The sequence below is a fragment of the Rosa rugosa genome, chromosome 1 (genome assembly GCF_958449725.1).
Source record: "Rosa rugosa chromosome 1, drRosRugo1.1, whole genome shotgun sequence".
NCBI lineage: Eukaryota > Viridiplantae > Streptophyta > Magnoliopsida > Rosales > Rosaceae > Rosa > Rosa rugosa.
The window spans coordinates 42314166-42330898 of NC_084820.1; the positions used below are offsets into that span (position 1 = coordinate 42314166).

Here is a 16733-nt window from a genome sequence, read left to right on the forward strand (position 1 = left end):
AAATTAGAAAATAAATCCTAACTCCCATTACTTTGTATTTTTCGTAAAAATGTATATATATTCTTTGATTTGTTTGGTCTAACGTTTTATTTTTCTGAAATTAATAAGGCCATAATGTCACGCCCCGAATTTTGAATAATAAATTCAAATCCGAAACCTGAATAATTACAATTACAAAAAACCAAATCTCGAAACTTCGAGTTCATTATTACAATTCACTCTCACAATATATTATAAAGCTCAAATGAGCATAACACACCTCACAACTTACAATTGTTGTAAAACTCTAACAATTGCTCTAACCGCACGATCACCGTCCTGGTTCTCCTGTCCTGTAGGATTACCCGCTACACAATTTGAATAGTGTACCGGGAGTTGCAACAACACAAAACCCGGTAAGCTTTTTACAGCCAGTATGAGTAAACAAGAAAGAACTGTTGATTTATTAGATTTCAAGACTACCACAAACCCACGTTACTTTCTCACTCTCATATATATATATAGACACTTATGAGTTACTCTCAATTTAGCTCATAAGATCACTCACTCTCATATATATATGTAGACACTTATGAGTTACTCTCAATTTAGCTCATAAGATCCCTCACTCTCATATATATATATAGACACTTATGAGTTACTCTCAAATTCGCTCATAAGATTTCCCAACATTTGGTAGACAGACTCATATATATATATAGACCCTTATGAGTTACTCTCAATTTCCCTCATAAGGTTACCATATATATATTGACACTTATGAGTTACTCTCAATTTCACTCATAAGGTCACTCCACATTTGGCAGACAGACTAGAGCTCTAACTGAACGTAACCACTCGTCCGGCCACAGACGTGATTACGATTTAATACTATTAATAACCACCAGCCCGGTACGAGAGCGTGATTCACTAATAGATGCCATGGTCACCTCGTGACCTAGTGATCTCCACAGATCACAACAATTTATTGTTCCTCAACAATAAAACTCAACACCTCTCACAATATATTGTTTCTCAACAATAACTCAACACAACTCCAACAATACATATTATTTCACGTAATAATATATATACAGACATTCACACAGGAATGTCTAATACACCAACAATAGTTCATATGATTGCAAAATAAAGCAATTAAATATATTGGGTTCGTAATATGAACCACGTGAGGTTTACTCACCTCGATAATCCCGCTGCGTCTTCAATTCAGCTCAAAATACGATCCACAATCGTCCACCAACTCAAACCGTCAATCACCTAGTCCAATAATGATCTTGACTTAGCCAACAACTCAAATATGTAATTAAACGACGATCCAACGCTCAGATTCAAATTAAACGATGATCCAACGGTCGGATCTGAATTTAATGATGATCCAACGGTCGGATCCTCACGGATCGCCTTTAGGATCATCCTCCAAAATTATCACGAAGATCCAACGGTCAGATCTTCCTGAATCGCCTTTACTAACATCTCCACAAAATTATATGAAAATCCGACGGTCAGATTCTCACGAATCGCCTTCCGAATCACTATTTCTCAATTATACGAAGATCCAACGGTCGGATCTTCGCCCGTGACCTCACAAGGTCACCGGGACAGTCATACGATCAACATATCCAAAATTGAAGCAAAACCGATGGTCAGATCTTCACAGATCGTAAACCGAAGATAAACGTAAAAACGTTAAATAGTAACGTCAAAACGTAAATCCACTATTTATCAACTTTTTCTAACATGACCATGTTATATATCAAAACGCTCGTATGGATGCATAGATCATCGCCTAGATAATGAAAACTCGAAATATGGTCTGATGCGCCGCCACAAGCGGTGGTCAGTGGGCGGTCAACGCGGCGGTCAACGCCGGTCAACCACCTCAGATGGCAAAGTGACCAACTACAAACTGGTTCAAAATGAAAGGGTGATCGACTTCCATACCTGGAGCTAAGTCTGGTTTGGCCTAGATCGTCCTAGATCAAGCGTTGAAGTTGGATTAATCCGGAGCGTCTGATCAGATTCCAGATTAAATCAGGGACGTCGAAAAAGTCAAACCATGATCTAGCGTTCTATACAAAAAATCGTGATGAAAGGCTTACATGGGGATGATCAGCATGAGGAGGAGATCACGAAAATGGGGACGATCGGCCCATGCAACGCCGGAAAAATGGTTTTCCGGTCGGGTCGGGTTCACCTAGCTGGGGTGTCTTCGATCTCCATCTGGGGGCAGCGGCGGGGCAAGGCGGTGGCAGGGAGCGGCTGGGCGGCTCGAGGCGACCTCGGGGAGGGCCGGGTCGTGGCCGGAGGAAGAGCGACGGCGCCGCTGGCGTCGGGTCGGGTCGGCGGGTCGGCAAGGGTGGGGAGGGTTTTGCGCGAGAGAGAGAGAGAGAGAGGGGGGACTATTCCGCAAAAAAACAAATTTTTTGTCCTTAATGAAAAAAATCAGATATTTTTCCTATTTATAGAAAATTCCCAATTTTCAAATATTCATAACTTAATCATACGAACTCCGAATATTGCGTTCCACATGTCCACGAACTCGTATCGACGAGCTCTACAACTTTCATGAAGGAAGTTTTCCCAAATTTTGAACGTATAAAAAGTCAACTTTGTTGACCCCCTAAAAACGTTCGTTTTCGAAAATAAAATCGTTCGAACTAATTCCACAACTTTTCCAAGCTTCGTACTCGCTCCTACTATCGTGAAATCATTTCTAAAAAAAACCACGGAATTTAATTTGGATTTTCCGGGGTATTACAGCTAGGGCATTGGTTATGCACACCAACCTGCCTATATTTGCATGGGGTACTTATGCAATATTGCACGCAGCTTTACTTATTCATTTCAGACCCACTGCTAGCCAACCATTTTCTGCGTACCAGTTGGTAACTGGATATGAGCCTGACATTTCACACTTACGCATATTTGGTTGCGCAGTATATGTGCCTATTGCGTCCCCACAGCGCACCAAAATGGGTCCTCATAGACGATTAAGTATTTATGTTGGATACGAATCTCCAACGATTATCTGCTATTTGGAACCCTTGACAGGCGATCTCTTTACCGCTAGATTTGCGGATTGTCACTTTGATGAGACAGTCTTCCCGTCGTTAGGGGAGATAGGAAAAATGATTTTCTAAGGGAATGACAGGAATTGTCGTGGTTTGTCCCCACTCTGTCTCATTTTGATCCCCGCACTTCACAATGTGCAAGTGAAGTGAAAAGAATAATCGATCTTCAGAATGTAGCAGATTCGATGCCTGATGCGTTTACTGATATCGCAAAAGTGACGAGATCACATATACCAGCTACAAATGTGCCTGCAAGGTTAGAAGTCCCCAACAAGGGGCACGGTGCCACAGATAGAGGCACTACAACCACACTTAGTGGAAGTGTGGTTGAAGTCGTGGCTCCCCAAAGGAAGAGGGCGAGGCCACTTGGTTCGATTGTCACTCACCCAAGGAAGAAGAGGGCGAGTAAGGCACAAACCGATCCGTTAATTATCAATGTAGAGAATCTCTTTCATGAGATTGTCTCTTATTATAGTTATGTCCATGAATCAATACTGGAGGACGCTCCGTGTTTGAAATGATTCCAGAGAACAAAGAAATCTCAATGGATTATGAGAGTGTGTAAAAGTTGATAGAAAGATCTTCCATACACATTGATGATCTATTTGCATATATTGTTGCTCAAGAAATCATAGAGCACGATGATATCGAACCACGTTCTATTGCAGAATGTCAACAAAGAGAAAATTGGCCTAAATGGAAAGAAGCAATCCAGGCAGAACTAGATTCTCTGGCAAAGAGACAGGTATTTGGTCAGGTAGTGCTAACCTCGCCAAGTGTAAAGCCTGTAGGACATAAATGGGTCTTTGTCAGAAAGCGTAATGAGAAGAATGAAGTCCTGAGGTACAAGGCTCGCCTTGTGGCGCAAGGTTTCTCACAACGCCCTGGAATTGACTATGAGGAGACATACTCTCCCGTAATGGACGTTATAACGTTCCGCTACTTAGTTAGCTTGGTAGTTTCCTAAGGACTGGAAATGCAGCTCATGGATATGGTTATTGCATATCTCTATGGGGATCTAGATTCAGAGATATATATATATATATATATATATATGAAAGTGTCTGATGGCCTTACATTACCCAAGTCAAGTGACTCTAAACCACGAAGTGCGTTTGCAATTAGGTTGAAACGCTCACTTTACGGATTGAAACAATGCGGGCGGATGTGATATACCCGTCTAAGTGACTACTTGATTGGGAAGGGATATAAGAACGATGAATTGTGCCCTTGCGTATTCATAAAGAAAACAAGTTCCGGATTTGCAATTGTGCTGTATATGTCGATGATATGAACATAATAGGTACTCTTGATGAAATAAGAGAAACCGCGAGCTACTTGAAATCCGAATTTGAGATGAAAGATCTTGGAAAAACTCGATTTTGTCTAGGCCTTGAACTAGAACACCGAGTTTGTGGAATACTAATCCACCAGTTTGCGTATGTCCAAAAGATGCTCAGGTGATTTAACATGGACAAAGCGCATCATGCTAGCACTCCCATGATCGGTCGAAGTTTGGATGCAAAGAAAGATCCATTTCGTCCAAAGGAAGATGACGAAGAGGTGTTGGGAGCTGAAATTTCCTATCTAAGTGCAATAGGCGCATTATTGTACTTAGCCCAATGTACTCGACCAGACATTGCATTCTCAGTGAACTTGTTAGCTAGATTTAGCTCAGCGCCAACGCAGCGTCACTGGAATGGTATCAAGAACATTTTCTGATACCTAAAATGAACCATTGACTTGGGACTGTTCTTTCCCTACAGAGAGACAAGAGGGACCGCAGATGGAACTGCAATCCCTAAAGGAAATGTTGATGGCGAAAGCGCCACTCACTACACGGAAACCCCAAATGATGTTTTGGTTGGTTTTGCTGATGCTGGGTACCTCTTTGACCCACATAAAAGTCGTTCCCAAACTGGTTATGTATTTACCATTGGGAACACGGTGATATCTTGGAGATCAACCAAGCAAACCCTTATGGCTACCTCCTCGAACCACTCAGAGATCATTGCTTTACATAAAGCGGTTCGTGAGTGTGTATGGTTAAGAGCTATCATTACACATATTCAAGGGACTAGTGGTTTGAGTTCTACAACTGAAGAGCCTACTTGCATTTATGAAGATAATGCAGCTTGCATCGAACAAATGAAGCTAGGATATATCAAGGGTGATAATACAAAACACATATCGCCAAAGTTTTTCTATAATCAGCAACAACATGCCCTCCTCAAGATTCAAGTGAATCAAGTAAGGTCTGAGGAGAATGTGGCAGATTTGTTCACCAAATCATTGCCTAAGGCCATATTTGAGAAACATGTGAAAAGCATAGGAATGCGAAGACTTTCCAAGCTCCTTTGATTAATGTAAGGATCAGGGGGAGGTGTAGACGTCAAGGGGAGTCTAACACACATATGTCATCCTCAAATGTAAAAGGTGCGTTGTGCTCTTTTCCTTCGACCAAGGTGTATTTTTTGTCCCACAGGGTTTTTATTGTTACTTGGCAAGGTTTTTAGTGAGGCAACAACTCATGCATCATTTTGTCTTTGACTTGGCACAAGGGGGAGTGTTAAAGGGAAAACACATTATGTGCCTTTGTCAAAGTGACTGACGGAGAGGGAATCAAGGAATTAGCGATTACCATCAATCAGCAAGGATTACAGATCAATCAACATTTAATATCATCATTGTAATTGATATTTCCGTTGTAATTATCTCCCTATATAAAGGGACTATAAAATTAAATGAGTAGACCAATTCCAATTCTCATTTTACTTTTACAAAAGTACACCAATTTTTTATGCAAGAAAGGGTATTGTTGTCCAAAACTTTTGTAATAAATGCTGGGAAATGGGAAGGGAAAATCAATCTCATTGGGTCTGAGTGGAATGATTTTCCCCCCTACTTTCCCTTCTGTCAGGAAAGTATTTTCGGAGTTTGTGGTTACCAAACAAATCCTGAATCCTCAATTCTGCGAACCAAATGATGTCTTAAAGTTGCAAGAGTAGCATCAAGATTGGGAAACATTAATTCTGAAGTCAATTATCGTCATGGATGATGAAAATAGTTGCAAACTTGTGATGAATCACCAAATCGATGGTTATATGCATGAGAATCGATCAAAGTGACACCTTTAGTAACTTTCTACAGAAGTTATTAAAAAAGAAAAAAGAAAAAAGAGAGAGAGAGACATTTTCTACATAGCTATCATGCATGCATATCAAACCACGTGCACAAATTTCTGTCTATAAAATTTTAAAACTCTAGTTTGGCAGTAAATACAAGTGAGGGCAAGAAAACCCCCCGTTATCAAAGGTCTTTTTCTTTATATTAAGAATGCGGTATGACAGTCATAAAGATCTAAATCGATGAAAATTCCATAATTAATGAAGGAGAAGCAATATTCCATAACTCCTCGTATCTCCAACAGAAAGAGATCCAAATCATTCATACGCTGAAGTCGGGTTTTTTTCTAAACAACGTTCAATTCTTTGAGCCATGCCGTATGTAGGCGACAGGGATCAGGCTTTCCTTCTGCAATTGCCCTTTCAGAGAGGGAATAGAACCAACCATTTCTCCATTTAAACTGCAAATCATTAGACAATCTCCACAGTAAGCAAAAATTAATTAAACTCATTGAGATAGACATAGCTTTATGCCTTTCAAAACTAACATTTATGACTTGAGTGCATCTCTGACCTCTTTGACTGCAGTAGGAAAGTGGGCAACAGCTCGTGAGTACGCACATAATCTATCCTCCATGGCTCCTTCAAATACCAATCCCTTCTCAGCAGCTGCTGCAGTGGCAAGCTCTGCAATGAGGCTGGAAACCTGAAAGCGTAATATCCGTCAAACTTTATACTCCTGGAACTTCATATGGACTCAATTCTGTGCTAAACTAAAAGTGGCTCCATGTCCCCATACCTCATTACGTACCGATTCTTATTGAAATAAAATACATATCAAGTCTTATGCAGTTTTTAAAAATTCAGTCGTATTATAAGTAACCTAGTTATTCTTGTTCGCCATGATATTAACTGATAGCAATTTATCATTGAAAGAGACTACAATTACTAGCCAGCCTAAATCATATAGAAGTCATTTAGCTGGATGTAACCAAGAAAAACAAACCCAAACCCTGATACAATACACTTTTGATCACCTAACCCAAACCCACAAAAGCTGGCTCAACTCTTAAAGAAATAGAACTAGATGACACAAATCCAAACTTATTCGAAGCTAACACTACTAGACCCAGCTAGTGACCACCAGCATCCTCTAACAAAACCATATTACTGGAACAAAACCTCTGAGGCATGTTAAAAAACAAAAAAATCATGATAATTATGAGAACAATAAATGCAAATATACTAGTATTTCATTTTATATTGTTCAAATCACATTTGAATGCAACAAAACCTCTAATTCTTGTGAGTTGTTAACAGGAAAGTCACGGATATTGATAAAGTAACAATCGCTGCAGAAGAAGCAACTTTTCAATTGTACTTGTTGAAAATCAACAATCTGATATCCCCGTAATCAAGCAAGTAAAACTCAAGGAATTGTAACCTAATTTGTAAATCTGATTAAGAAGACTTCTATTCTACCCAAGTATATATATGCTAAAATGAAATTACTTTCCTTTGGTACTTGAGGAAAGCATTGAAGCAGGTGATTGTCACATTTTCAGGCCATCTAAACGATCATTTGATTCAGTTGTAGACAATGGATAAAGACATAAAACCATGCATGCTTACAAAAGGACAGTGTTCTGAAAAGCAAAAATTATCAAAAAAAAAAAAAAAAAGGGGCACTCAATCACTATCTGTTACCCCATTTTATTTCAGTCATGCCATAAAAAAGATCGGGTTTTTTACTTCAACAGTGTCTGAACTCTTCGAGGACTTTTAAAATGATACCTGAACTCTCAAAGTGATCAAAATGATACCTGGACTCTAATTTCCTTATCAACGAAATACCTACATCTGATTTCCGTTACGGACCCGTTAATTTTATCACGTGAGGCGCACGTGTGGCCCTAAAACATAGCAAAATGACTTATTTGCCCTCAATTTGTTTTGTGAGGTCTGACCAAGACTTTTTCCCTCCATAAACAGATAGAGTGGACCCCTCTATAACCGATTCCCTCCAAAAAATCATTGACCAAGTTGGGCATGACTTGATTCACATAATCTGGGTACGAAATAGCATCAACAAATAAAATAGTACTCTCTCGAAGGCAAATCTGGTACCATAACTCGATCGAAATGAAAAAGAAAAATTGAAAACAAAAAGGAATGCTTGTAACATAATGGATAGTCAATAGTCATTGCTATAGAACTGCACAAATGTTCAACCAAAAAGGGCATAACAAGTTCCCAAAGTTTGACAAAATGGTTGACAAACCAACAGCAATGTCATTGTTTGTTCATTGCATCATAACCTGGGTGATGCCAAAACAAAAACAACAAAAACAACCCCAACTATCTGCTTTTTCTTAACAACTTGCCTCAAAACCCTGCCCATTCAGATTCAGTTTGGACTTGCTGCGTTGCATTTTTTGCTGCAGGATTTTGGCTGCTTTGTGTTGGAGGATCATGCCTAGTTTGTGAACTAGAAGGCCCTGCATTGGCACCTTGGCAGCCCTCCATGGTTTTCATCTTCTTCCAACCCTTCCTGGACTTGATGATATTATCATTCAAGCTGGGCCTCCCCTTTGAAGCTGGAACTTTTGCTGCCTACAGAACCATGACAGATTCAACACATCCAACAAGTCAACACAACAATATCCATATTGAACACAACAAATTAACAATTCAACACATTCAACACAGCCATAACAAGTATAAGCAGAGCAGCAAGCACATGGTTAAAATAAATACTTGAAGGTCCCAAACATGCTGCAATGAGTCAACAAATTGAGTCACCAAGACAAGTGCTGAACATAAAATCACAAACCTGCTGCCTTGACCTTTTCTTATTTTCCTTGGCTGCATTGGAGCTCCCTTCTCCCTGAAATGAGGGAAGAGTCTATTAACATTAACTCGATGATGTGTAATCAGCCTAAACAAATTAAAATAAAAGGTATTACTTACTGCTTGTTGTGCTCCTGCTTTCTTTGCCTTTGTGATTGGGCAGCCCAATCTATTATGCCCTTTTTTGAAGCATACTTGGCATGTCATCTTGGAGTAGGTTCTTGGCATTTTGGTTGTGTTAGGGGCTGGTGGAGGTTGCTTGTTCTCACCTGGCTCCTTAGTTCTCTTCATTTTTGGTCTGCCAGCTTGCTTCTTGTAAGGGGGAGGTGCTATTGGATAATCCACTTGTTCCCAATCATCCTCACCAGCAATGGGATGAATAATTGGGTTGTATGACTCCATGTAGGTAGAAGGTAGTAGGTAATCATCACAAAAGAGAGCAGGATCTGCCTTTTTGGTTCTAATAGCACAAATAGCATGCACACAAGGAATGCCACTCAACTGCCACCTCCTACATGTACATGTGTGCATCCTCAAGTCCACTGCATGCTTGCTGCCATGATCTCCCCCTCCAGTAATTTGGAACTCAAACTCCCCCGAATGATAGGCTCTGTAACAGCTAGTCCTCTCAGCCACTTTGTCAATAATCTTCTTAATCCTTGGACCAACCATATCCTTCCATCTCTGTGCTGCCACTCTTCTATTTGCCATTCGAACCATCAATTCCATCCTTATCTTCTCCACATCAATTCCTCTCACACAACAACTGCCCTGGGTGATGACCCTTTATATGGCAGCCATCCAAACCAATAATGGGTCGGCAACCTTCAATCCACCCTTTCTTGCAGGCAGCTAAACAAACATACATCCTATGAAACCTCCTCACCTCCCCTACCATTTCAGTCTTTATTACCACTGTGGATCCTGGGTTACTCCTCAACAGCTCTTTCTTGTAACTTGCCAACTTGTTATACTGATCTATGTAATGCCCCTCATTCATCCTTTTAGCCTTGTTTTTCCCCCTTGAAACTTTCTGCACACTCACATCCAAATTGAACTTCTTCTGGATATGGTTTTGAATCCCTTTTCTGGACCAATCTTCATCCACCAACAAGTCTGCTTGGACCTCCTTGGCTACTCTATTGTAAGTCAGGTGATGACTGTGTGTAAGGTGGGAACAATTATGCTCATCTTTCAGAGTCTTGATGACAAGTGTGGATGGGCCAAGCTCTGCAATGTTGCTTGCATACAGCCAAAAAGGGCAGCCAAGCTGACACTTAACCTCTATTTTCTGTTTACTGTTCTTCTGAAACCACAACCCTCTTCTTGTCACTAGACCACACTCCCTTATAGCTTCTTTGAGTACCTCATTGTTTGCAAACACATGGCCAACCACAAACGTAGGGTTCTTCAAGTCCACTCTTCTATTCCAACTCTTCAGCTTAATACCTCTCCAAGTGGGGATCTGAAGTGGATTCCCTTCCTCATCTTCCTCTGTTTCAGAACCCTGCAAACTACCTAGATCTTCATCTGTTTCTCCACCTTCATCACTACATTGTCCTCTAAATCCCATGTCTTCATATTCTTCAACCACTGTGGGATTTGACACATTGGCTTCAAACTCCACATCATCTTCAGAATCTTGTGGATCAAAATCACTATCAATGAAGAAATCTGAACCCTCAGAGCTGGAATCAAAATCTTCAACTTGCTCATAAACCTTTGAACTACTCTTCCTAGTTTTGTACCTCGGTTCTTTTGTTGGTCTCCCCTTCTTCTTGGAAGCAGCCCCACCAGAATCAACACCCACCTTCTTGCCCTTCTCAGCTTCACTGAACTTTTGCTTATTCTCCTTCTCAAATTCTGGAACCTTCTTCCCCTTCTCAGATTCTGCAACTTTCTTCCCCTTGCCTACCCCCTTGTTCTGTTTCTTGCTCTTCTTCTCCCCGGATACAGCCCTTGGCCTTTCTCCCTTCTGACCACCACTTTCCACCCTTGGTTGTTCTTCCCTTATGACATCCTCACCATGTGGTGTGTCTTCAAAGTCTTGGCTTGGTGGAGCATCTTGAAATTGACTTGATTCAGCTTCAATTTCAGCTTCCTTTGCTTGAGGTTGGCTTGGATCTGTTTCAACCTCACTTGGTTCCTTTGCAGCTTCCTTTGCTTGAGGTTGGCTTGGATCTGTTTCAACCTCACTTGGTTCCTTTGCAGCTTCCTTTGCTTGAGGTTGGCTTGGTTCAACCTCACTTGGTTCAGCTTCAGCTTCCTTTGCTTGAGGTTGGCTTGGATCTGCTTCAACCTCACTTGGTTCTGCTGATTGAACTTGAGCTGCTTCTGGTTCTTGTTGTTCAGCAGCAAGCACACAAGGTAGCAGCCTTCCTTGCCACCTCTTTTGCACGGTATGTTTCTCTCTAGGTCTTGGAATGAATTTGTTGTAGAATCCGCTATATACCCCTCTTAGTTCACCTTGCTCCTCGGCCTTATTCCTTTGCCCCTGTCCAAAATTGTCATTTCCAGCTTTTCCCACACTTTGAGAAGCAAACAAATCTGGCACCAACTCACTAAGACCAGTAAAGGTCCCGTGACTTTGTTGCCTTCCACCCTCACTAGCTTCCAAGTCTGACTCTGAATCCAAATTAATGACCACATGTGCCTTGGCCTTGTGGCTAACCCCTTCTTGCCTTGCATTAACATCTCCAGCACCAACCACATTAACTCTACTTGAACCACAACCTGCCACACTTGGCCTATTTAACTTGCTCCCAGCAATGTTTGCTTCCACTTCCACCTTCCCTCTCTCTGCTGCTGTTAACTTATTCAACGGATTCTCCCAATTTGGGTCCTTTGGTCTCAAATCATCCTCCTCAGCCTCCTTCTTCCTCCTCCTCCCACCACCAGTAATGAAGACACTAATCTGCCTTGTCTTCAGTGGAATAAGCTTCACCATCTCAACTGCATCTGCGTCGTTTCTAATTGGCATCCATCCCTCATTGCAGTAAGTCCTAGGCATCTTGTAGAAGTACGAAATTGGCTTCTCCCTGTACCCAAGATCCCAAGCAATGTTTCCAAACTCTGTCCATGCAATCAGATCCGGATCTAGACCGTCTAGCCAAATTTTCCCACCATCCTTGTTGAACCGAGCCACTTTGTACTTCTTGGTACCATCAGGCATCTTGTCAAAGTAACCACCATGGTGTATTTCCATGGTGTATAAATGTTCTGGAACTGAAATGAAATTGAAAAAGCACAATATTACTACTCAATCTCTCATCGATATTGCATACCTAAACCTATGTTTCCCAGAAATTACAGAAACAGCAAAACAAATTCGAAATGCTAAGTTCATCAAATCGAAATGGGTACCCAATCGAAACAATAAAAACTGTTTCTGCATATTCAAACAAGAAGAATCCAATGCAAAACCACTAAATGACAAAGAAAATACTACTTATCAATACAAGGACCAGTCCCAATCCAAAATTTAATAATCGGCCCCAAATCCCCAAACCCTAAAAAACAATTTCATTTAAACCTAAACCCTAAATCGTGATGTGAGATAACATAACGGAAACGGGATTTGATGAAAACCATGACCACTTCCATGTCCGAATGACTATCGAAAGAAGAGGGAATGGACACTTACTATCTTCGCGTCTGGGTCCAGATTCTCTAAAGAATCTCCACATCTTCGCCATTGATCACTTTTTGTCGGGAATCAAATCGAATGAAGCCCTTTTCCAGTCTGATTGATTCGCTTTTGTCTACTTTTTGGTTTGGGAGCAAGAGTTTGGGACTGATTTAGGTCTAAGCTTTTCTCAAACTGTGGTTACTTTGGAGGGAGTTGAGTTTTCAATCGACTTTGGGGGGGGGGGAATCGGGAGAAAAGTCTTTTTTGCCCTCACTTTTTCGCTCACGTGCGCCTCACGTGATAAAATTAACGGGGTCCGTAACGGAAATCAGATGTAGGTATTTCGTTGATAAGGAAATTAGAGTCCAGGTATCATTTTGATCACTTTGAGAGTTCAGGTATCATTTTAAAAGTCCTCGAAGAGTTCAGACACTGTTGAAGTAAAAATATGTAGCTCTGTTCACAATTCAGGTATCTCTCTTCACAATTCAGAAATATGTAGCTCTGTTCTGTTCGCTAATATCTTCGTAATTTCATAAACTTACTATCGAGTATCGACAGTCAATTCAGGATAGACAAAAGGGATGGATAACAGGAAATATCCATTCTCTTCAAATGGCATTTCCGAATTGATAAATGCTTACATATTGCATAAAGAAGTCAAAATTATTTGTTAGTCATGGAGCCAATTTTCACCATCATCTTGCTGAAGGAAGAAGGTTCATTTTATTCTCTTTTTTGCATCTCAAAGGAAAATTATAGAGTCACGAATGCTGAACTCAGAGCGGTAGTCTTTCTCTACACCACCTACATTTGCTCCTGGATGACGAGCTCCAACAAGCATGAATGCTGAAATCCATATCAACTTTTCCAACATCTGCTTCTGAAATGCTTCCTTGTCAAGAACCTACTTCAAATTTTGGTTCATTAATACAATGCTTCAGAATTATTAATTTTGACCCCATACCAACGGTTAAAACTTAAAAGCTAAATCTTGGCAAACCCACAATTGCGACTTCCTCATTACCAAGAAATGACTAAACAACCCCACTCCCCACGAAACAACAATGGGTGAAGAAAAAAGGAAAAGACGTTATATATATAAAAGTTTTTTTTGTTAACCTTGCAAGTGAGGCCTCCAGCATGTAATCTGTCAGCCACTGCAGATGCCCACTTCCCATATGATGCTGTCAGTCCTTCAGGATTGGCATCGGTTATTCCATCAACTGGAGGTTCTCCCAGCTTGGAGACAGCAAAATATGCCAACACTTGGTTCGCATCACCAAGACCTTTACTTTCAAGCCATGGTTCCAGCATTCCATTCTGGAAAAAAACCAAATCTGCTAAATTATCAAGTCCATTGTGCACATGCAAACCCATAAGGCAAAACCCAAAAGAAATTTTTGCAAATGAAGAAGATCATTCACAAACGATATGTAGTTCTTCTTTTTCTAGTTAAGCAATAAAATTTCACAACGACAGAGCCAAAGTTACAACAGCTAAACACGTATTTTATAATTTAACTGAAAATGTTGTGAAAATTAGCAAATTTGGTGTCAGCCTGCATAAAATAACAACTAAGCAAATGGTAAAGGGGTGGGAAAGTGTTGTCATGAACTCCAAAATTTTAACCAAAATAAAAACAGTATCGAGTAAAGGCAACAAATAATGATAAACGAATGGACCAATCTAAAAGAAACATAAAAGAAGTCGGAGGACAAATCCTCAGCTACACTGCATTCTATGTCAATAACAAGAACATAGAAGCCAGGTTCAAAATTTAGTCTCAGAATTTGAACCCACATGATTGTGGTAATACTATAATAGTCACGTTCACAAAATTATGGCAAGAACAAACACTTGAGCAAGGTAAGCTACAAAACCTTCTGCGTATCTGATAAGGAAGACCAAAGAAACAATCCAGAATTCTAGGGAAACAAAACTGGTGTTTACTAAGCTGACCGCAGAGGTAAACTTAATGTACAATACCTATATTAGGAAAGCACACAAAAGAAAAATCTAGACTTCCTTTACTATCATACTTGGTGTTTTAACTTTTAAGCTTCTATCAATTAAGCCAATCCTAAGCAAACAATGTCTGTCAGCAAAAAAGCTATAATCTGCTGTATCGACTGAGAGTACTTCAGACCTTCACCACAGACAGGTCTTAAAGCCAAAAGGAATCAGGTAAAAACTGCCATAAAAGTAAACCAAACTATCAAGTGTTCATTAACAAACACAGGTTATTGATAATCAATCAGAAATTCATTTACAAACACCTGAATTTCAATCAAACAGCTAACCAATCAATCCAGTCTATAATCTTTTTTGGCAAATTAAAAAATGTGTGTAATGAGATAGAGATGGTCTTACCGTTCCATCTGGCCCTTGGAGTGGACTCAAGAACAGCGTCGAGATCATCATTTCTAGTACAAACCAAGATTGGGCCTTCAAAGTCAAGAGGCACAGGCTCTCCTCTTTTGACGAGCAAGTCATCACCATTGCCCATGTCATTTAAGGCCTTCCCAACCCTTCCGGCGCCGACTATGACTGCAGGCACCACCTTGGTTTTGGTGGATATGGAGGCCATGGCAGTGGCTCTGGAGGCTTTGGCTTTGATTCTTAGAGCGAGTCTCGAAGTGGGTTTTGTCGTGAGTGTCATGTTGGCCATTGGTGGGAGTGTCGGAGAGGATAGATGTCATGGTGCCTCTCCTTGGGCCACTCGTTTTGCCATAGACGATAGCGTTTGCGACGATAAAATCGGTTTAAATTTCCTAAATCTCTTGGGCCTATCTCTTGGGAGGCCCAAGAGATTTCACAAGTCCCGTAGCAAATTTTATGGTCGATGCATTGCTAAATCGTGATGAACAATTCTTAGGTTCACCCCTAGGGTGAATGAGCATATTCACCCCTATTGTCGATTAACATACTTTTATTTAATAAATTTATAATCCAACGGTCCATATCTTAAATTAGCCTTTAAAGATCATCTCTGTAAAAAATCAATCGAATCAGAAATCGTTTAATTATCTAATTGAATCAAACAAATGGATGGTTCTAACAACACTTACTACTATTATGATGAACCGTCCATGTATTTCATAGAAATGAATAACTGAAAGGTCTTCAATTTGATTGATTTTTTACAAAGCTAATCTTTGTATTACGTTATACAAAATGAATGGTTGGATTAGAAAATTATAAAGTTATTATGCGTTAATCGACAATGGGGGTGAATATGCTCATTCACCCTAGGGGTGAACCTAAGAATTGTTCAATCGTGATTATTTTTTTTTAGAGACAATTAAATTTAGCAATATGGCTTTCCTCTATCTGCTCTCTAAGAGCATTTTTAGCAGATTGGCTATTTTTACTTTTTAGATATTTTGTAGAGCATGTTTGTTTTTTATTTATTTTAGCAGCTACACCAGACTCGTAAGTGGCTCTCTATTATAACTTTTAGCTATCTCGCTCCTAAATATAGAAAGCGAGATGAGGCTCTCTATAATTTAAAACATTCATTTTAAATTATTTTATGTAATTTATAAATAAATTTAAACTATTTAATCTTCATTTAAAAAATAATATAAATTCAAAACTAACTAAAATAGAAATCACTGATGCAAACGTATTTCTAAAGTTGCTAACTAAAATAACTTTTTAGCTACTTTGCCTAAAATTTGACTCAAAAATGACAAGTATTGCTAAAGATGCTCTAAGCTTTTAATTTGACTTGTTTGACATGGAATTTCTTAGAAGGAATTGTATTTAAGTTTTTTGTTGTAGTCTTTTTTATCAAAAAAAAAAAAAAAGGTTGGGAAATACCAGTACTATCCACTAGTAGAATGATGCTCACAATTGTTTAGTAAGTCTACATACTATGTCTAGCCTTCTTACGCAAAATTAAAATTAAACGAGATTCCCTTCGCTAATGAACTCAATTCTGGTGTTCATTTTGATTTAATGTAAAAACACTACATCCAAAGTAGCATATGCCTACTCCACTATGGTTCCTAGTCACTTACTAGAGTCGTATATATTTACTGTTGTTTATGT

The 16733-nt window shown here is 39.7% G+C and overlaps 2 protein-coding genes across 2 annotated transcripts; both read right to left on the minus strand.

Moving 5' to 3' along the window:
- Positions 1 to 8468: 8468 nt before the first annotated feature.
- Positions 8469 to 15191, minus strand: LOC133724968 (uncharacterized). Its single transcript, XM_062151959.1, has 5 exons — positions 15051 to 15191; positions 13800 to 14000; positions 9170 to 12274; positions 9033 to 9086; positions 8469 to 8812 (listed from the first exon to the last, which is right to left on the minus strand). The coding sequence occupies exon 3, from the start codon at positions 12252 to 12254 to the stop codon at positions 9795 to 9797; it is 2460 nt and encodes an 819-aa protein (XP_062007943.1). The 5' UTR covers positions 12255 to 12274; positions 13800 to 14000; positions 15051 to 15191; the 3' UTR covers positions 8469 to 8812; positions 9033 to 9086; positions 9170 to 9794.
- Positions 13423 to 15348, minus strand: LOC133728425 (uncharacterized). Its single transcript, XM_062155843.1, has 4 exons — positions 15051 to 15348; positions 14363 to 14418; positions 13800 to 14000; positions 13423 to 13584 (listed from the first exon to the last, which is right to left on the minus strand). The coding sequence occupies exons 1-4, from the start codon at positions 15346 to 15348 to the stop codon at positions 13423 to 13425; spliced, it is 717 nt and encodes a 238-aa protein (XP_062011827.1).
- Between the last annotated feature and the right edge of the window lie 1385 nt (positions 15349 to 16733).

Coding starts and splice junctions, on each gene's coding strand:
- LOC133724968 (XM_062151959.1), bottom strand. CDS start 12,254: ATGGAAATACACCATGGTGGTTACTTTGACAAGATGCCTGATGGTACC.
- LOC133728425 (XM_062155843.1), bottom strand. CDS start 15,348: ATGGCCAACATGACACTCACGACAAAACCCACTTCGAGACTCGCTCTA. Junction 14,419..15,050: donor TCCAAGGGCCAGATGGAACG/GTAAGACCATCT, acceptor TTATTGACATAG/AATGCAGTGTAGCTGAGGAT. Junction 13,585..13,799: donor CTGGAGGCCTCACTTGCAAG/GTTAACAAAAAA, acceptor AATTTGAAGTAG/GTTCTTGACAAGGAAGCATT.